At 40.2% G+C, this 19164-nt stretch overlaps 1 protein-coding gene across 1 annotated transcript; it reads right to left on the bottom strand.

Annotated features, from left to right (window-relative positions):
* Positions 1-7237: 7237 nt before the first annotated feature.
* On the bottom strand, positions 7238-17401 carry LOC306970639 (uncharacterized protein; the record flags this gene model as incomplete). Its single annotated transcript, XM_079566654.1, has 5 exons — positions 7238-7947; positions 9774-10817; positions 11871-13049; positions 13843-13880; positions 17361-17401. 5 exons carry the CDS (start codon positions 17399-17401, stop codon positions 7238-7240), a joined length of 3012 nt encoding a protein of 1003 aa, XP_079422780.1.
* Positions 17402-19164: the final 1763 nt, after the last annotated feature.

Below are 19164 nucleotides of genomic sequence, written 5' to 3'. Positions count from 1 at the left end.
TGTCTTTTTTTTGCTGGATTATTGGCATTTTTTTGTTGGATTTTTTGTCTTTTTTTGTTGGATTTTTTGTCTTTTTTTGCTAGATTATTGTCACTTTTTTGTTGAGTTTTTGACATTTTTGTCGCTTTTTAGTGCTTTTTTGTTGTGTTTACATCCTCATTTTCTTTTTTTATCGCTGTTTTGAAGAAGCTTTTAGATTTGGAGAACTTGGAGAACAGGAGAGAACATGTTCAGGTGGGAGTTAAGAGGTTAACCGAGCACATTTCCCCAGTTTCACTCACATCTAAAGCTTCTCGACTGGAGCTCACAGCCTACAGGCCAGTGTCAGACGCCTCATTTGAAAGCTAAGTTTGTGTTTAGTCGTTTCAGTGCGATTTTTTTAATACATTCTTTGCATTTTTGCCACATTTTTGTCATGTTTTCATTGCTTTCTTCGTCACCTTTTACCGCATTTTTATTGTTTTTTGCCTAAATTATCTTTGCATTATTGCCACGTTTTCAGGGCTTTTTTGTCACGTTTTTGTTGCATTTTTTTTTATTTATTTAACTGTGATCCAGACACCAAAATGTGACCCAAACAAAATGAAAACGTGATGAAAACACGATCAGAAAGAACGAAGGCGTGACAAGCATAATGATGAAGCTTAGATTAGTTTAGTAGGTTTTAGCTTTCAACTGCGGCGCATCACTGGCCTATGGGCTCTGAGCTCCAGTCGAGAAGCGTTTAGATTTGGGTAAAGCCGGGGTCAACTTCTTAACTCCCACCTGAACGGACCCCACTTTCTCCAGTTTGGCTTTACCCTAATCGAAAAGCTCCCTGAGGAAAAAAGGACCAAAACAGCCACAAAAAATGAGAAGAAAACAAGGATGTAAACGCAACAAAAAAAATGACAAAAATTCAACAAAAAAGTGACAAAAAATATGACAAAAATTCAACAAAAATTCAACAAAAAGTGACAAAAATTCAACAAAAATGTGACAAAAATTCAACAAAAAATGACAAAAAAATCAACCAAAAAGTGACAAAAATTCAACAAAAATTCAACAAAAATGAAAAAAAAAAAGAAAGAAAAAAAAAACATACAAAAGGTGACACAACACAGCAACAGCGCGAGGAAAAAGATCAGTTTTGTGGGTCTTAGCTTTCAAATGAGGTGTTACACAGCCGTAAGAGGACAGAATGCATTTGGTTTAGGCAGGTGGTAAGAGGTTAAGGGGTTAATCCACATTTATCTGTCCAGTATCATCAGGATTTGAAGCATAAACATACAGCGGTTATGCAGTACAAAATAAATGTCCAAACCAAATGCAGACACTTTCTTTACCCCACGGAAAACAACACACTCAGTACTTGTACTTTTTAGTTCAGTTATGAGATTACTAAAGGACAGGATTTGGTGAAATATTTGACCAGAGCCTGTTATTTCTGCGACAGAGCTGTAGCAGCATCAGTCACAGTACTAGTTTCAAATCGCAGTGATTCATGATCGACACTTTCCGAGTCAGTAATAATTAACCAGAGCTGTTTATTAAGAGTTGTTTATTCAACACATTCTGACGTCTGTGCATTTGCTCAGATTATTTTTGTTGGTAATTGTCGGAGTGTATATTGTACGATGTAATTTCCTGGTTGTTCCTCCGCTGGGTGAAGGTTCAGGTTGTCCTGACGCAGGAAGAGCAGTTGAAGTTCTGTTCCGAATTGCAAAAGGTTCCTCAAGGTCGACCTCATGACGTCGGCCTCAAAGGTTAAAGAGGGGGTATTTTGCTTTTTTCAGTCCCATAGCACCAGTCTATATCACACTACAATGATGAGCAAACCTTCTGTTGGTCTGTAAATGCAGTAAATTAGAATAACTGCCTTGTATAAAATTGCTCTCTCAAAATGGCTGTAGTGAATGTCTTGAAATAGGCCTCTGTCTCTTTAAAGGGGGGTATTATGCAAAATGGACTTTTTCAAGCTTTCCATCATGTTATTCTGTCACTCCCTCATTAAAAACATGGCTGAAGTGTTGCCTTGGCACATTCACGTATTTCTGAGTAATCTGTAAAAACTCTGATGGCGGCCATTTTAGGGATAGGTTTGCCTGAGTCCTCCTAGGAACGCCCCCACCTCCTGGAGACGCCTCCGAGCTTTCGTCACCAGCCGAGTAACCAACCACTGCTCCTCAGCAGAACCCCCTCCCCACTGATGCCACAGACAGCGTGTGGAGGGGGCGTGTCTAAAGGCTCAGAGGTTCTTAAAGAGACAGAGGCCTATTTCAAGACATTCACTACAGCCATTTTGAGAGAGACATTTTATACAAGGCAGTTATTCTAATTTACTGCATTTACAGACCAACAGAAGGTTTGTCATCATTGTAGTGTGATATAGACTGGTGCTATGGGACTGAAAAAAGCAGAATACCCCCTCTTTAAGGAAAAGGAGAAAGGAGGAGGAGCCATCTTTCTTCTTCTTCTCCATAGACACAGCCCTCGCAGTTTCACACAGCAGACTCTATAAAACAGAGGTCTCCAAACTTACTCCATCACAGGCCACATGCGGAGGACGCAGAGTTTTAACCCGTGCCCACAGCTTTGTTAAACTATCGAACCCACAATAAAAGTCTAGTTTTGAGGTTAATAATGACCATCTCTGGTGATTTGTTTAGCGAAAAGCCAAAAGGCCATAACCTCTGTCTGAGCCTGGGCTGCACTTCCTTCACCTCTGCTCTAAAAAGCGACGTGTTTAGAATGAAACCCACGGCACAAACTGAACATCAGAACAGCTTCTCTCCTAAGTGGATTTTCATGTGTTGCTGTAAAAGACAATTCCTTAAAAAAAAGTCCGAACAAACGGGACATCGGAACGACCTCGCTCCCGTGTGCGACTTCATGTGCGTCTTCAAGCGGCTCATCCAGGTGAAGCACATTCCGCAGATGGAGCACTTGAACGGTTTCTCCCCCGTGTGAGTTTTCATGTGGTCATTTAGACGATGTTTCAGCGGAAAGCGTTTTTCACAGACGGAGCATTTGAACGGTTTCTCCCCCGTGTGAATCCGTTCGTGAGCTTTTAGTTTGGTGATTGTCGTGAAGCTCTCTCCACAGTGAGAGCAGGTGCCGTGCTTGGCTGAGGTTCCCGCGTGTTTCTTCTGAGCTGGAGGTGGTTCTTTAACATCAGAGGGATTTTGTGGAGTGGGGTTTTCAGCGACGCGAGTCCAGGCTTCGAAGACGTGAGTGCCAGAAGAATTCTCTCCATGTGCTTCACTCTCTGGGTGTTTCTCAGAGCGTTCTCCTGCGTCCTCCTCTCTGGTCTCCTCTTTCACTGTCTGATGAAGGAGAGAAGACTCTGGCTCCTCCTCTTCACTCTTCACACACACATGGATCAGAGGGAACTCGAGCGGCTCTGCTTTGATTTCCACTTCCTCTGGTTCTTCTTTGCTGAAGCGAAGGACTGGACTGTTGTCTTCGAAAATATGGACGCCTGAAATGATCAGAGAAAAGATTATTTGAAAGCTAAGACCAACAAAACTAGTGTGACAAAAATTCAACAAAAAATGTGACAAAAATTCAACAAAAATGTGACAAAAATTCAACAAAAATGTGACAAAAAATTCAACAAAAAAGTGACAAAAATTCAACAACAATGTGACAAAAATTCAACAAAAATTCAACAAAAATGTGACAAAAAATTCAACAAAAAAGTGACAAAAATTCAACAAAAATGTGACAAAAAATTCAACAAAAAAGTGACAAAAATTCAACAAAAATGTGACAAAAAATTCAACAAAAAAGTGACAAAAATTCAACAAAAATGTGACAAAAAATTCAACAAAAAAGTGACAAAAATTCAACAAAAATGTGACAAAAAATTCAACAAAAATGTGACCAAAATTTACCAAAATGTGACAAAAATTTACCAAAAAGTGACAAAAATTCACCAAAAATTAAACAAAAATGTGACCAAAATTAAACAAAAAAGTGACAAAAATTCAACAAAAAAGTGACAAAAATTTAACAAAAAAGTGACAAAAATTTAACAAAAAGTGACAAAAATTCAACAAAAATGTGACAAAAATTCAACTAAAAATTCAACAAAAATGTGACAATAATTCAACAAAAAAGTGACAAAAATTCAACAAAAATGTGACAAAAAATTCAACAAAAATGTGACAAAAATTCAACAAAAATTCAACAAAAATGTGACAAAAAATTCAACAAAAAAGTGACAAAAATTCAACAAAAAAGTGACAAAAATTCAACAAAAATTCAACAAAAATGTGACAAAAATTCAACAAAAATGTGACCAAAATTTACCAAAATGTGACAAAAATTTACCAAAAAGTGACAAAAATTCACCAAAAATTAAACAAAAATGTGACCAAAATTAAACAAAAAAGTGACAAAAATTCAACAAAAAAGTGACAAAAATTTAACAAAAAAGTGACAAAAATTTAACAAAAAGTGACAAAAATTCAACAAAAATGTGACAAAAATTCAACTAAAAATTCAACAAAAATGTGACAATAATTCAACAAAAATGTGACAAAAATTCAACAAAAATGTGACAAAAATTCAACTAAAAGTGACAAAAATTCAACAAAAATTCAACAAAAAATTCAACAAAAAAGTGACAAAAATTCAACAAAAATGTGACAAAAAAATTCAACAAAAATGTGACAAAAATTCAACAAAAATTCAACAAAAATGTGACAAAAAATTCAACAAAAAAGTGACAAAAATTCAACAAAAATGTGACAAAAAATTCAACAAAAAAGTGACAAAAATTCAACAAAAATTCAACAAAAATGTGACAAAAATTCAACAAAAAAGTGACAAAAATTCAACAAAAATTCAACAAATATGTGACAAAAATTCAACTAAAAATGTGACAAAAAGTGACAAAAACTCAACAAAAAATGTGACAAAAATTGAACAAAAAGTGACAAAAAATCAACAAAAATTCAACAAAAAATCAACAAAAATTCAACAAAAATGTGACAAAAATTCAACAAAAATTCAGCAAAACTAATCTGAATTTCTTTGTGTCATTTTCTCACATTTTTGTCACATTTTTTGTTGCCTTATATTCTTTTTTTATTGCTTTTGTTGCTTTTCCGGCACGTTCTTGACGCTCTTTTGTCACTTTTTTATTGCGTTTTCAACCTCGTCTTTGGCGCCAAGAAGCTTTTCGATTTGGGTAAAGCCAAACTGGAGAAAATGCGCTCGGTAGATGCGGGGGGTCAGAGGTTAAGACTCGGCGCCACAGCATCTGGCTAGGCTAACAGTTAGCATGGTGGAATCTTATAAAAACGGAACTCCTGTTTAGAAAACGGACTGAACGTGACGGTGCCTCAACAACAGACTCACAGGTCAACGTGAAAGAGCGAGTTTCTTTCTTTCACATTAGTATATTTATGTAATTACATTTCGCCAACAGTTTGTGCAGCCACAATATAATAACAATAATAATGAAATATCCAGTACTTTGCTCAGGCTCCCACAGCTTGTGCTTCGCCTTCAGCTTCATCTTCGCCATGTCTCAGAGTCTCAGAGTTTTAGTGTTTTTTAGGGCGAAGCTTTGAGGATCTGAAGAATCTGTTTTGTTCAGCGCTAAAGCCACACGGCCGCCATGTTTGTTTACGCTTCTTCTTTCCTCATTCCGGCAAACACCGCCCTCTGGTGCTCAGGGGGCGCAATGACAAGAGCCATTTCTCTTACATTGTGGTGACACTATCTCCACATCAGCAGCTCCCACAGACTTCAAACTTTCTGAGACTTTTTGTCTAAGTCCTAACCTGATTCATTGAGTTTTGAATTTAAAAAAAACCAAAGCGAAGTATATATACATATATTTTTTTTTACAGATTTTCCCAATAAAAAAAAACATCTTATTTTAACCTCTTAACTCCCATCTGAACCGAGAGGATCTTTTTCCTCACGTTATCAGATTTTTTTTCCATCCGTTTTTTGTTGGGTATTCAACTCACTAATGTAACTTTTTTGGTCATTTTTTGTTGCATTTTTGTCATTTTTTTGTCCATTTTATCACATTTTTGTAATTTTTTGTAATTTTTTTTGATCACCTTTTGTCATATTTTTGTCATTTTTTGATCACATTTTTATCAATTTTTTGCCATTTTTTCGTTAATTTTTCGTCAATTTTTTTGCCATTTTTTCATCACATTTTCGTCATTTTTTGTCAATTTTTTTCACATTTTTTTCATTTTTTGTCACATTTTTGTCAATTTCGTGTGACATTTTTGCCATTTTTTCATACATTTTTCGTCACTTTTTGTCAATGTTTTCTCACTTTTTTGTCACATTTCCATCATTGTTTTTGTCTCAGTTTTGTTGCTATTTTCACACTTTTTTTCCAGAAGCTTTTGGATTGGGGTAAAGCCAAACTGGGGAAAATGTGCTCGGTTCAGGTGGGAGTTAAGGGGTTAACAAGATCCAAAATCCCCACGGAAAAAGTAACAAATATTACAAAATTAAACCATACATTTAAACCAGGCTCCGTCTAATGTTGATTTTGTCGATGAATAAAAACTCCCTGTTCACCTGCAGTGTCTCACCTTAAAGCACAAATGACAGGTTTGAATCCTTTTTGTAATTATTACTTTAATTTCAGTGAAGCAGCAAATTAAAGAACATTTGAGTATAAAAGTTATTTTAATTTTGAAGTTGGTGACAATAGACGTTTGACTCATTCATTTGAAATTATTTCCTCTATGTCATTCTGCAGTTAAATAGTAGAAAAAAAGAGGCGTCTTATGTACAATAAGTATGAGCAAAAATCTTAAGGGGCGGAGTTATAACAATAAGGAAATAAGAATAAATAAAAATAGGTGAAGCTAAAAGCGACCGAGCTCTTCCGCGGGCACAAAGACCAGACAGGTACGGATCAACTTATCTAAGCTCAGGTAAGATCTCACATGGAAAACTGTGAACTATTACTTTAAATTGAACTTTCCATCCCCATAGAAACGCATAGTGAAGCCTATAGGTATGTTTTGTCCCTTTCATGGCATTTCTATCATTTCTGTGGTTTCTTTATCATTAACATAATTATCAGAGGAAGTTTCGTGGAATCATCACAATAACAAAGTCAGAAACACCACTGGTTCATTCAGTCTCTGACGCCCAACACCAGTTTGTTTATAAAGGAAGCAGCGACTCAAATACCTTTTAAAAACCTCTGAGTTTCCAAAGGTCTGTGTGAAATACTTTATTATGTATACTTTACATTTCACAGCCTTTATACTTTGACTTTCTCTCCCGAGTGGATGATCATGTGTCGTGTCAGATTCCGCTTACAGGTGAAATCCTTCCTGCAGACTGAACATCTGAATGGTCTCTCCCCCGTGTGCGCCCTCACGTGCCTTTTTAAATTGCTCATTTGGGTGAAGTCCAAAGCGCAGAACGGGCAGGTGAAGGGCCTCTCCCCGGTGTGAGTCCTCAGGTGCGGCTTCAGAGCACCCGCCTGTGCAAAACCCTTGGCACAGACGGGGCATTTGAACGGGCCGTCTTTCCTTTCAGGTTTCACGGGTTCGTTCGAATCGCTCCCTCGAGCAAACGCCAAATAATCCTCCATCTGCCTCCTGCTCCGGGCGGAGGTCGTGGAGGGAGGGTCGAACTCCCAGCTCCGCTCTGAATCCGAGCTGCAGCGTTCTTCTTCTTCTCCGCTTCCCGCCTTTTCCCTCTCAAAGTGAGTCCAGTCTGCGGAGTCGTCAGTGTCGTCAGAACTCTCTCCATGTTCTTCACTCTCTGGATGTTTGTCTGAACCTGCTCCATCAGCGTCCTCTCTGGTCTCCTCTTTCACTGTCTGATGAAGGAGAGAAGACTCTGGCTCCTCCTCTTCACTCTTCACACACACAGGGACCAGAGGGAACTCTTCTGGCTCTGCTTTGACGTCCACTTCCTCTGGTTCTTCTTTCAGGGGACCAGCTTCACTTTGACTCTGAACACCTGCGAGGATCAGAGAAAACACTACATTAGATCGTGCTCGAGGTGGTCACACATTTGCAGAGTTAAAGTGATAGTCTGTAAGTTTGCAAAGTGAGGATAGAATGACATTTGAAAGTAAACAATCAAATTCCTCCCCTCTTTAACATACAAATTATTAATATATAAAAAAAACAATAATAATGAGATTTTCTGAAAATATTGTGAATAAAGTGAAAAAAAAAATCTCCCTGGTGCAGATCAGATCGGTCGACCTCTATGATTGAAACCTTTACTATAATAATCAATGTTGAACTATAGGCGATTTGAGAGTGAAAAAAAACCCGAAACATCAAATTAAATGGCTTAAAATTAGGGATGCACCGATACCGATACCAGTGTCGGGTATCGGCCCGATACCTCATACTCGTACTCATTCATGAGGTCCCGATACCAGAAACCGATACCATTTGACGTGTGGCCAGCGCAGCTACGAGGCGCAGCTACGAGGCGCAGCTACGAGGCACAGCTCTCAGCTGAGGAGAGAAGAAGCAACAAACTGGAGAATTGTTTAGTGTAAACACAATAATCCACATAGAGCTGACTTTATTACAGACTGCGCTCTCTAAACCAGAGTCTGAGCTGGATTTAACCAGAGCTTAATGTTCGTGCTGCAGCGTCTGCAGTGTTTACAACATACAGGCTAACGATGCTAACTTGCGGCTAACAGCTTGGGCCATTCTGACGCCGTTTTAAGCTCAGGGGTTTATTCATCTGAAAAACTAACCCAGCGACTAAAAAGTCCTCAGAAAATCCAAATTAAAGACATACAGCATGTTTATATTGAGGGAAAATGAGCTGCAGCAGAACAATGAAAACGCTGTAGCTTCTCGCTAAGTTACTACAAACACACGAGAAAATCTACAGGAGCTGAAGTAAAGCAGTACTAAGTAACGTGTTTACCTTAATAAACCCTCCCCGTAGTCCCTGTGGGGGTGATACAAGTGTTTATGGGATGATTGGAGGGTCTTTCATCGCCCCCTGGTGTCTCTGACCAGAAAACCATGTTTGCAACTTGACTGCCACCGGTGCGGAGAAAGCAATACACACTAATGGAATCACGAAGAAGAAGCTAACATGCTAACAGGCAAAGCTAACTGCGGGCTAACGTCACTTTAAACAGTATTTACAGCAAAGTTTGAGTGAAAAAAAATACTTCCATTGTATAATTGGATGCACAGTGACCCTCTCTCCCTTCACCTTTCCTGTCAGCGTAGTATTTACTTCAAGACAATTAATAAGTTAAAAAATCGTAACTTGCTACGACACCTGCAGTTGCGCTTATGGCCTCTAGGGGGAAGAGTTACTTAGTACTGCTTTAAGAAACATCTCAATACTATTGTTAAATAAAAACACATAAATGAATAAAGCTCAGGCATTGAGGAGCTTTAGGACATGGGCTTTTCTGTCTATGATGGACAGAGACATAAAAATATAACATTATATTGAATGAAAATAAAAATAAATAAATAAATGGCATCAGCACAATTCTAATATAACTGCTCTTAAATGTGTCGCCGACTTTACTTAAGGAAATGTACATGAGTAAATTTACTAATTACAAACCAATCTGTGAGAAAAGTAAGAATGAAGAAAATGCCTCGTACTCGTATCGGTATTCGGTATCGGCGAGTACTTAAATCCAAGTACTCGTATCGGTTTTAGATGAAGCGGTATCGGTGCCTCCCTACTTAAAATATCAGTATCAGATACAAAAATCCACATCAGTCGAGCCCGACTTCATGCTAAACTATTTTAATGTATTTTTGAGCAGCCGAATGGTTCCTCACCCGCGTGCGTGCGCATGTGCCGCTTCAGGGAGCTCTTCTGTGGGAAACCCCGCTCACAAACCGGAGACTCTCGTCGCTCCTCGGCCTGAGGCTCCGCGTGAAGCTCCAGCTGCTCCTCCTCCTCCACCGCCGCGTCCTTCCCGCTGATCGTGTGCGTCCTCTCGTGGCGCTTCAGATTACTGTGAACTCGGAAATCCTTCTGACACACGGAGCACCTGAAGGGCCTCTCCCCCGTGTGGGTCCTCTCGTGCCGCTTGAGGTCGCCCAGTGATCGCACCTCCTTCCCACAAAAGGAACATTTGAACGGCTTCTCCCCCGTGTGGGTCATCATGTGCTGCTTCAAACCCCCGATGACGGTGAAGTCCTTCGTGCAGAGCGGACATTTGAACGGTCTCTCCCCCGTGTGGGTCCTCATGTGCACTCTCAGAATACACATTTCTGGAAACTCCTTTGAACAAACTGCACATGTGAAGGGCCTCTCCCCCGTGTGGGTCCTCAGGTGCACCTTCAGAACACACACGTCTGTAAAATCCTTCGCACAAACCGGACATTTGAGCGTGTGAATCAGCTGATGCTTCCTTAACCTGGCGCTGTGTGGAAACACTTTCCCACAGTCTGGACATTTGTGCTCTCTGTTCTGTCCAGTCCCGTCCGGATTATCTTCCATCTGTCTCTTACTCCTCACAGACGTCTTAGTGGGAGGGTTGAACTCCCAGCTCCACTCTGAATCCGAGCTGCAGCGTTCCTCAGCTCTGTCCGCCCTGTTCTCCTCAGGGTGAGTCTGTGGAGTCCAGTCTGCAGAGTCGTCAGTGTCGTCAGAACTCTCTCCATGTTCTTCACTCTCTGGATGTTTGTCTGAACCTGCTCCATCAGCGTCCTCTCTGGTCTCCTCTTTCACTGTCTGATGAAGGAGAGAAGACTCTGGCTCCTCCTCTTCACTCTTCACACACACAGGGATCAGAGGGAACTCTTCTGGCTCTGCTTTGACGTCCACTTCCTCTGGTTCTTCTTTCAAGGGACCAGCTTCACTTTGACTCTGGACACCTGCGAGGATCAGAGAAAACACTACGTTACATCGTGCTCGAGGTGGTCAAAGTACTAGATTTCATTACTTGAAAGTATTATAGTATTTGCTACAGAAAATATTAGTATTCAAAGTAGTAAAGTCAGTTTTAAAGGAACTGTTTTTCCACACTGAGATATGTTCTTACCTGAGCTTAGACGAGTTGATGTGTATCTGTCTGAACAGATCTCAGTGTGGAAAACCGGGGCCTGTTTCTTTAAATATAGACTATTTGAGAGATTGAAAAAAAAACATCAAATTAAATTACTTAACCCCTTAACTCCCACCTGAACCAAGCACATTTTCTCCAGTTTGGCTTTACCCCAATCCAAAAGCTTCTGGAAAAAAGGTGAGAAAATAGCGACAGAACTGAGACGAAAACAATAATGGAAATGTGACAAAAAAGTGAGAAAACATTGACAAAAATTTGACAAAAAAATGTGACAAAAAAATGACAAAAAACAAACAAAAAAGATGACAAAAAAGTGAGAAAAATGTGACAAAAAATTACAAAAAATGTATAAAAAATTAATAAAAAATGGACAAAAAAATTACAAAAATGTGACAAAAAAATGGATAAAAAATTGACGAAAAAATGGATAAAAAATTGATGAAAAAATGACAGAAATGTGACAAAAAATCTCAAAAGATGTGACAAAAAATGACCAAAAAATGACCAAAATTTGATTAACAATTGACGAAAAAATGACAAAAATGGACACAAAAAATGATAAAAATTTGACAAATTTTTGACAAAAAAATTACAAAAATGTGACAAAAAATGGACCAAAATAAAAGGTGACAAAAAACTACAAAAAAGTTACAAAAATGAGTTGAACACCCAACAAAAAAATGATGGAAAAATAATCTGATGACGTGAGGAAAAAGATCCTCTCGGTTCAGGCGGGAGTTAAGAGGTTAAAATATCGGACAACCCCGTTCATATCAGTATTTGCCGCAAAAATAAATATCACTCTGGCCCTACTTGATTCTAAATTATTCCACAAACACCGACCAGCCGAATGGTTCCTCACCCGCGTGCGTGCGCATGTGTCGCTTCAGGGAGCTCTTCTGTGGGAAACCCCGCTCACACACCGAACACCTGAACGGCCTCTCCCCCGTGTGGCTCCTCATGTGGATCCTCAGGTTACTGCTTTGCGAATAGCTCTTGGAACAGACGCGACACACGAACGGCCTCTCCTCGACCTGAGTCTCCAGCTGCTCCTCCTCCTCCTCCGCGTCCCTCCCTCTGATCGAGTGCCTCCTCTCGTGGCGCTTCAGATCGCTCTGCACTCGGAAATCCCTCTGACACACGGCGCACCTGAAGGGCTTCTCCCCCGTGTGGGTCCTCTCGTGCTGCTTGAGGTCGCCCAGCGATCGCACCTCCTTCCCGCAAAACGAACACTTGAACGGCTTCTCCCCGGTGTGGGTCATCATGTGCTGCTTCAGAGCCCCGTTAACGGTGAAGTCCTTCGCGCAGAGCGGACATTTGAACGGCTTCTCCCCCGTGTGGGTGCTCGTGTGCAGACGTAGCTTGTTGCTCGTCCTGAAATCCACGGCGCAAACGTCACATTTGAACACCCTCTTTCCCGCGTGAGTCCTCATGTGCTGCTTCAGATTCCCCTTTACAGCGAAACCCTTTGAACAGACGGCACATGTGAAGGGCCTCTCCCCCGTGTGAGTCCTCAGGTGCACCTTCAGAACACACACTTCTGTAAAATCCTTCGCACAAACCGGACATTTGAGCGTGTGAATCAGCTGATGTTTCCTTAACCTGGCGCTGTGAGGAAACACTTTCCCACAGTCTGGACATCTGTGCTCTCTGTTCTGTCCAGTCCCGTCCGGATTATCTTCCATCTGTCGTTTACTCCTCACAGACGTCTTCATGGGGGGGTTGAATTCCCAGCTCGACTCTGAATCCGAGCTGCGACATTCTTCTCCACTTCCCGCCCTGTTCTCCTCAGGGTGAGTCTGTGGAGCTGAAGGAGTCCAGTCTGCAGAGTCGTCAGTGTCGTCAGAACTCTCTCCATGTTCTTCGCTCTCCGGGTGTTTGTCTGAACCTGCTCCTCCATCGCTCTCCTCGTCTTCACCTTCGCTCTTCACGATAACACGGACGTGCGGAGGCTCCTCGTCGCTCTCGGATTTGACTCCCACGTCCTCTGGTTCCTCTTTAATGTCGACACCTGAGCTGGCGTCTCCTGGACTCTGGACGCCTGCAGGACACACGACCAAAAGATCAGCTTTAAATGTCCTTGATCATCATCGCCTCTAAACCAGAGCCTCTCACGCTATAAATACATAGGTTACACTTTAGTATTTAATCGTTTCAGGAATACATTTGGACCAAGCAAGGTCTTAATATGGTCTAAATGCCTTGGGTTAAAAGCTTGCTGAACTTTGACCTCTTAACCCACACCTGAACCGAGCACATGTTTTCCAGCATTACCCAAATCTAAAAGCTTCTTTAAAGAGGGGGTATTATGCTTTCTTCAGTCCCATAGCACCAGTCTATATCACAGTCTATATCACACTACAATGATGACAAACCTTCTGTTGGTCTGTAAATGCAGTAAATTAGAATAACTGCCTTGTATAAAATGTCTCTCTCAAAATGGCTGTAGTGAATGTCTTGAAATAGGCCTCTGTCTCTTTAAGAACCTCTGAGCCTTTAGACACGCCCCCTCCACACGCTGTCTGTGGCATCAGTGGGGAGGGGGTTCTGCTGAGGAGCAGTGGTTGGTTACTCGGCTCGGAGGCGTCTCCAGGAGGTGGGGGCGTTCCTAGGAGGACTCAGGCAAACCTATCCCTAAAATGGCCGCCATCAGTTTTTACAGATTACTCAGAAATACGTGAATGTGCCAAGGCAACACTTCAGCCATGTTTTTAATGAGGGAGTGACAGAATAACATGATGTAAAGCTTGAAAAAGTCAATTTAGCATAACACCCCCTCTTTAAATAATAAATACATTTGTCCAGTCTCCTCCTCCTCCTCATCAGCGTCTTACCTCCGCTCTCCGCCTCCCGTTTCATCTCCCCGACCAGACTGGAAGAAAACAGAAAAGAACATTTAAAATTAAAAGGTTTCTGCATCGGTTTCACTGTATTCGCTAAATAGATTCATCTACGAAAGAAGCAGTGAAGCTTAAACTGTCGACTGGGCTCAGCTACAGCGCGGTGGCGCTCGTGCCTCACAGCTCAAAGGTCCCAGGTTTTATTCCCACCTGGACGGGGCCTTTCTGTGTGGAGTTTGCATGTTCTCTCCGTGTCTGAGTAGGTTTCCTCCGGGTACTCCGGTTTCCCCTGCCACTAAAACATGTGCAATAGGTGAATCCTCCAGCCAGGTGATTCTGACCATCAGCCTGGCTCCACATCATGGAGATGGGTCCCCGGGCGCGGCACTGCCGTTGACCACTGCTCCTCACGGGTCGCCCCAGCGGCATCGAAGGATGGGTTAAATGCAGAGGACAAATTTCCCTATGGGGACAATAAAGTTAACAAACAAAACAAAACAATCCCCCCCCCCTTATGTTTATGTTGTTGGCGGAGAGGACATACCTGTGACTATACCTGTGTGCGCCCATGGGCTCCGCCGCACCCATGGGGCTGGGTCCCATGGGTGTGCACAAAAGGTTCTCTGTATGAGGTAGAACTATGTATGTATTCGATGCCCTATATCAGGGGTGGGCAACGTCAGGCCCGGGGGCCAAATCCGGCCCTCCAGCACAGAACCTCTGGCCCTCAAGGTGATTTTGAGAAACATAATGAGACAAATCAGAAAGTACTTTAACATTTTTAGGGTTAAATGGGAGAAACACTGTCAATATCATGCACAACTCTGGCATTTGTAGAAAGAGCACTGGAAAAATAATTATAATTTTAAGGAAGAAATGACAGAAACCTACTTGAATTACCTGATTCAATCTAAGTTTTGAGTAGATTTGGTCTTAGATCAGATAAAACATCTTATCACCAATGGAACAAGTCATTATTCTCTTAACAGATTATATTGTATAATTTCAAGGTAGAAGTTCATCTGTCTGATTTCAAAGTGGATTTCATGCTTGTTCCATTGACATTTGTATCTTTATCTTAGATTAGTCCAAACAGACTCAAATTCAACATAAAGAATCTTTATTCAAGCAATTTTAAGTCATTTATCTCATTTAAGATGGTCATTTTTCCAGTGTAGTGCTTTTACTTTGGCCTAAAACTGGCGGCTTCGGCCCTCGGTCTTTTTACAATGAATAAAATTGGCCTCCGTTAAGAAAACTTGCCTAACCCTGCCCTATATTCTTGTAGACACCCTTACTTTGCACCTGTATGCGATAATGTGCTATATATATATATATATATATATATATTTTAATTTTTTTTTTTTTTCTTTTTTATTGTAATTGAACCTCTGTAAAGGAATTGTTTTTTTATGCCTCGGAAGAAAGAAAAAATACTGTATAGGTGGCGTTCACAATTTAGAATGTGATTTAATTTCCTCTTCAGTGTTTGATGATGGATCCTCAAGCCTCGGGGTCGTTTCTGTTGGACGGTATCCGGTCATGTTTCCGCACGTTGTCACCACTGTGACGTTTTTCTGAGAGGATATTGGATGTTGGTTCATGTGCGCTGACGGAGGAGATGGTGAACTTTGTGGCGGTCTTTGTTTCATGTGGATTCCTCCGGGAGTGACTGAGATGTGAGCAAAAAACAAAACAAAAACTACTCTCCCCTCTTTGGAACGCGGTGATGTCACATGAACGCAACCTATTGGAATGCCTATGTAAACTCATTTTCGGCATATGGCCTGTTTTCTTTTTTGAAATTAGAGAAAGCTACAAAAAAAAAATCTGTGAACCAGCCCAGGGATCTGCAGCATGTTCTAGACGGTTAGTGCTAGATCGTCTGCTCCGGAGGGACAGTCTGCTGTGAAAACGTGAGATATCATGACACAAATGAAGGTTAGGGCCAGGGAAATGGTTTAACCTCTTAACTCCCGCCTGAACCGAGAGGATCTTTTTCCTCACGTTATCACTTTTTTTTTGTTGGGTGTTCAACTCATTTTTGTAATTTTTTTGTCATTTTTTATCACATTTTTGCCATTTTTTCGTCACTTTTTCGTCACATTTTTTATCAATTTTTTGTCACATTTTTCGTCAATTTTTTATCACATTTTTGTCATTTTTTCGTCCATTTTTCGTCCATTTTTTGTCACATTTTTTGTCACATTTTTGCCATTTTTTCGTCACTTTTTTGTCACATTTTTAATCAATTTTCTGTCACATTTTTGTCATTTTTATCACATTTTTAATAAATTTTTTGTCACATTTTTCGCCAATTTTTTGTCACATTTTTTGTCACTTTTTCGTCATTTTTATCACATTTTTGTCATTTTTTTCGTCCATTTTTCATCAATTTTTCATCACATTTTTCGTCACATTTTTTGTCACTTTTTTGTATTTTTTTGTCATTTTTATCACATTTTTGTCATTTTTTCGTCATTTTTCGTCCATTTTTTGTCACATTTTTGCCATTTTTTCATCCATTTTTTCATCCATTTTTTGTCACATTTTTGCCATTTTTTCGTCACTTTTTTGTCACATTTTTAATCCATTTTTTGTCACATTTTTTGTCACATTTTTTGTCACTTTTTTGTCATTTTTATCACATTTTTCGTCCATTTTTAATCAATTTTTTGTCACATTTTTCGTCATTTTTTGTCATTTTTATCACATTTTTTCCATTTTTTCGTCACTTTTTTGTCACATTTTTAATCAATTTTTTGTCAATTTTGTGTCACATTTTTTGTCACATTTTTCGTCCATTTTTTGTCACATTTTTGCCATTTTTCGTCACTTTTTTGTCACATTTTTAATCCATTTTTTGTCACTTTTTTGTCATTTTTATCACATTTTTGTCATTTTTTCGTCCATTTTTAATCAATTTTTTGTCACATTTTTCGTCATTTTTTGTCACATTTTTTGTCATTTTTATCACATTTTTTCGTCACTTTTTTGTCACATTTTTAATCAATTTTTTGTCAATTTTTTGTCACATTTTTTGTCACATGTGTCATTTTTTTCGTCACTTTTTTCGTCCATTTTTAATCAATTTTTTGTCACATTTTTCGTCCATTTTTGTCACATTTTTTGTCACTTTTTTGTATTTTTTTGTCATTTTTATCACATTTTTGTCAATGTTTTCGTCACTTTTTTGTCACATTTCCATCATTGTTTTGTCGCTATTTTCACAGCTTTTTTCCAGAAGCTTTTGGACTGGGGGTAAAGCCAAACTGGAGAAAATGTGCTCGGTTCAGGTGGGAGTTAAGGGGTTAACTTTAAGGATTAGGATTATTTGTATTTTTAGACAAACCAACTCATAGATCTATACAAACTAACAGCAGACCGTCCCTCCGGAGCAGACGATCCAGCACTCACCGTTCTAGACACTGGACAGGAAATGCTCACCGGTAAAAGCGGTGATTGAAGTAAATAAACCAGGTCTAAACGAGGACAGTCCGGTGTAAACTCACCCGTGTTCCTCCTCCTCCACCTCCTCCTTCACCTCCGCCATGTTCCAGCCGCTCTGTCCCGCTTTAAGGCGAAGCTTTTGGGGGAAAAGTGTCGGTTCTGTTCGGAGCTAACGCCGCGCGGCCGCCATGTTTGTTTACGCTCTTCTTCTTCGTCTCTTCCGGCTCTCTGCTCCATCGCGCGCTGCTCTGCCCCCTACTGCCCACGAGAGCTTCACTTTTCTTGAGGATTTCATCATAATAGTAAACAAACTGTCTTATCTCCTCGAAATAACCACTCGAACATTATTATATTTATGTTTATGCCAAAAAATCCAACAGCGACATGATTAGTATCGGATGGACATTAACACACAAGAGTAAATATAGTAAAAACCTTTAAAAAAGTGAGTGTAAAACAGGACGAACATGAACATAGATTATAGAAAGAAGTTTGTAATAATGAATAAATAGACTATTAAAATACTAGAGCTAATATTTACAGTGAATCAGCAATGAAAGAAGGATTTAGTGTCTTTGAATTGAAGTTTTCACCCGAACAAAACAGAAAAAAGTTGAATATTTTACTTCCCGATCAGAAAATCATCGACTCACAAAACCGTCTTTTCGCTGGAAGAAAAAAAAAGCACTTCAGTCGATTGTTTCACCAAAGTAATGATTAGAAAACATGAAAAAAAGAAGGCGATCCGGTGCTATTTTATTTTGAAAACGTACGAGACAGTTTATCGAGCGTTACTGTCTGTCTGGGGTGTGTGTGGGGTGTATGGGGGGGGGGGGGGGGGGGGGTGCAGGCGCTCGCTCCACAGTGTGATGGAAAGATTGAAAGATTTTACGTCATATTTTTATCAATGAATGCTTTTGAGGAAAGTGATTCAAGTGAATGGGCTGTATATGCACAGTGACCCCACGTGTTTCCGCCTGGACAGTAAACCAGACGCTGTCCTTCCTGTCCGTTATCTCTACCCATTAAACATGAGCAGGTCCCACAGAAATGAAGCAATACTAAGACTTGGTAAAGGAGAGCGAGTAAAAGTTCAGATGTGACGGAGCAGGAAGAAAATGTTACATGAGACGTAACGACTTCACTGGAGGAAACTCCGTGTTCATAACGGTGGATGTTTTTGTCTTGAGGCTAACGCGGCTAACGCGGCTAACGCGGCTAACCTCGGAACCTGAGGTCCTCTGGCCATAACCTGTTGATGGTTCCACGAACGCACTTTAAAACCCGGGGAGACCGCTCCTTCAAAGCCGTCGCGCCCCGACTTTGGAATAAACTTCCTCTTGACTTGCGCTCATTGGAGTCAGCAGCTTCTTTCAAAAAGCACCTAAAAACCATCTGTTTGAGAAAGCATTCGAGTCCGGCTGATGAAACACTGACACCACTTGTATAATGATTACTGAATTCTGAACTTTGAATTATTGCAATGAATATGCTGTTTTATAATTATGTTTTAACACTGTGAAGCGCTTTGTGACTGTGAAAGGCGCTATACAAATAAAGTTTACTTACTTACTGGCTAACGCGGCTAACGCGGCTAACGCGGCTAACGCAAAAGAAAAAATAAAACTAGCGCAAAGTTTTGAACGAGCGCAAAAAAGAATCGTCCTGTTAATAGTTTAAATAATATTGACTTGTTTACATGTTATATTATCATTTTCAACACTAGCCTTTAGCTCTAAGATAAAGCTCCGCCCCTTTACGAGCGCTGGAGTTTCCTTTAGGGCAGATTCACTGTGAACATGATGTTTGTAACACGTTGCTGTGACTCCATCAGTCACTCTGTCCATAACCAGATCCTGAGCTTCT

The sequence above is a fragment of the Gobius niger genome (genome assembly GCF_951799975.1).
Source record: "Gobius niger genome assembly, chromosome: 11".
Lineage (NCBI taxonomy): Eukaryota > Metazoa > Chordata > Actinopteri > Gobiiformes > Gobiidae > Gobius > Gobius niger.
This window is presented reverse-complemented; position numbering and strand designations above follow the sequence as displayed.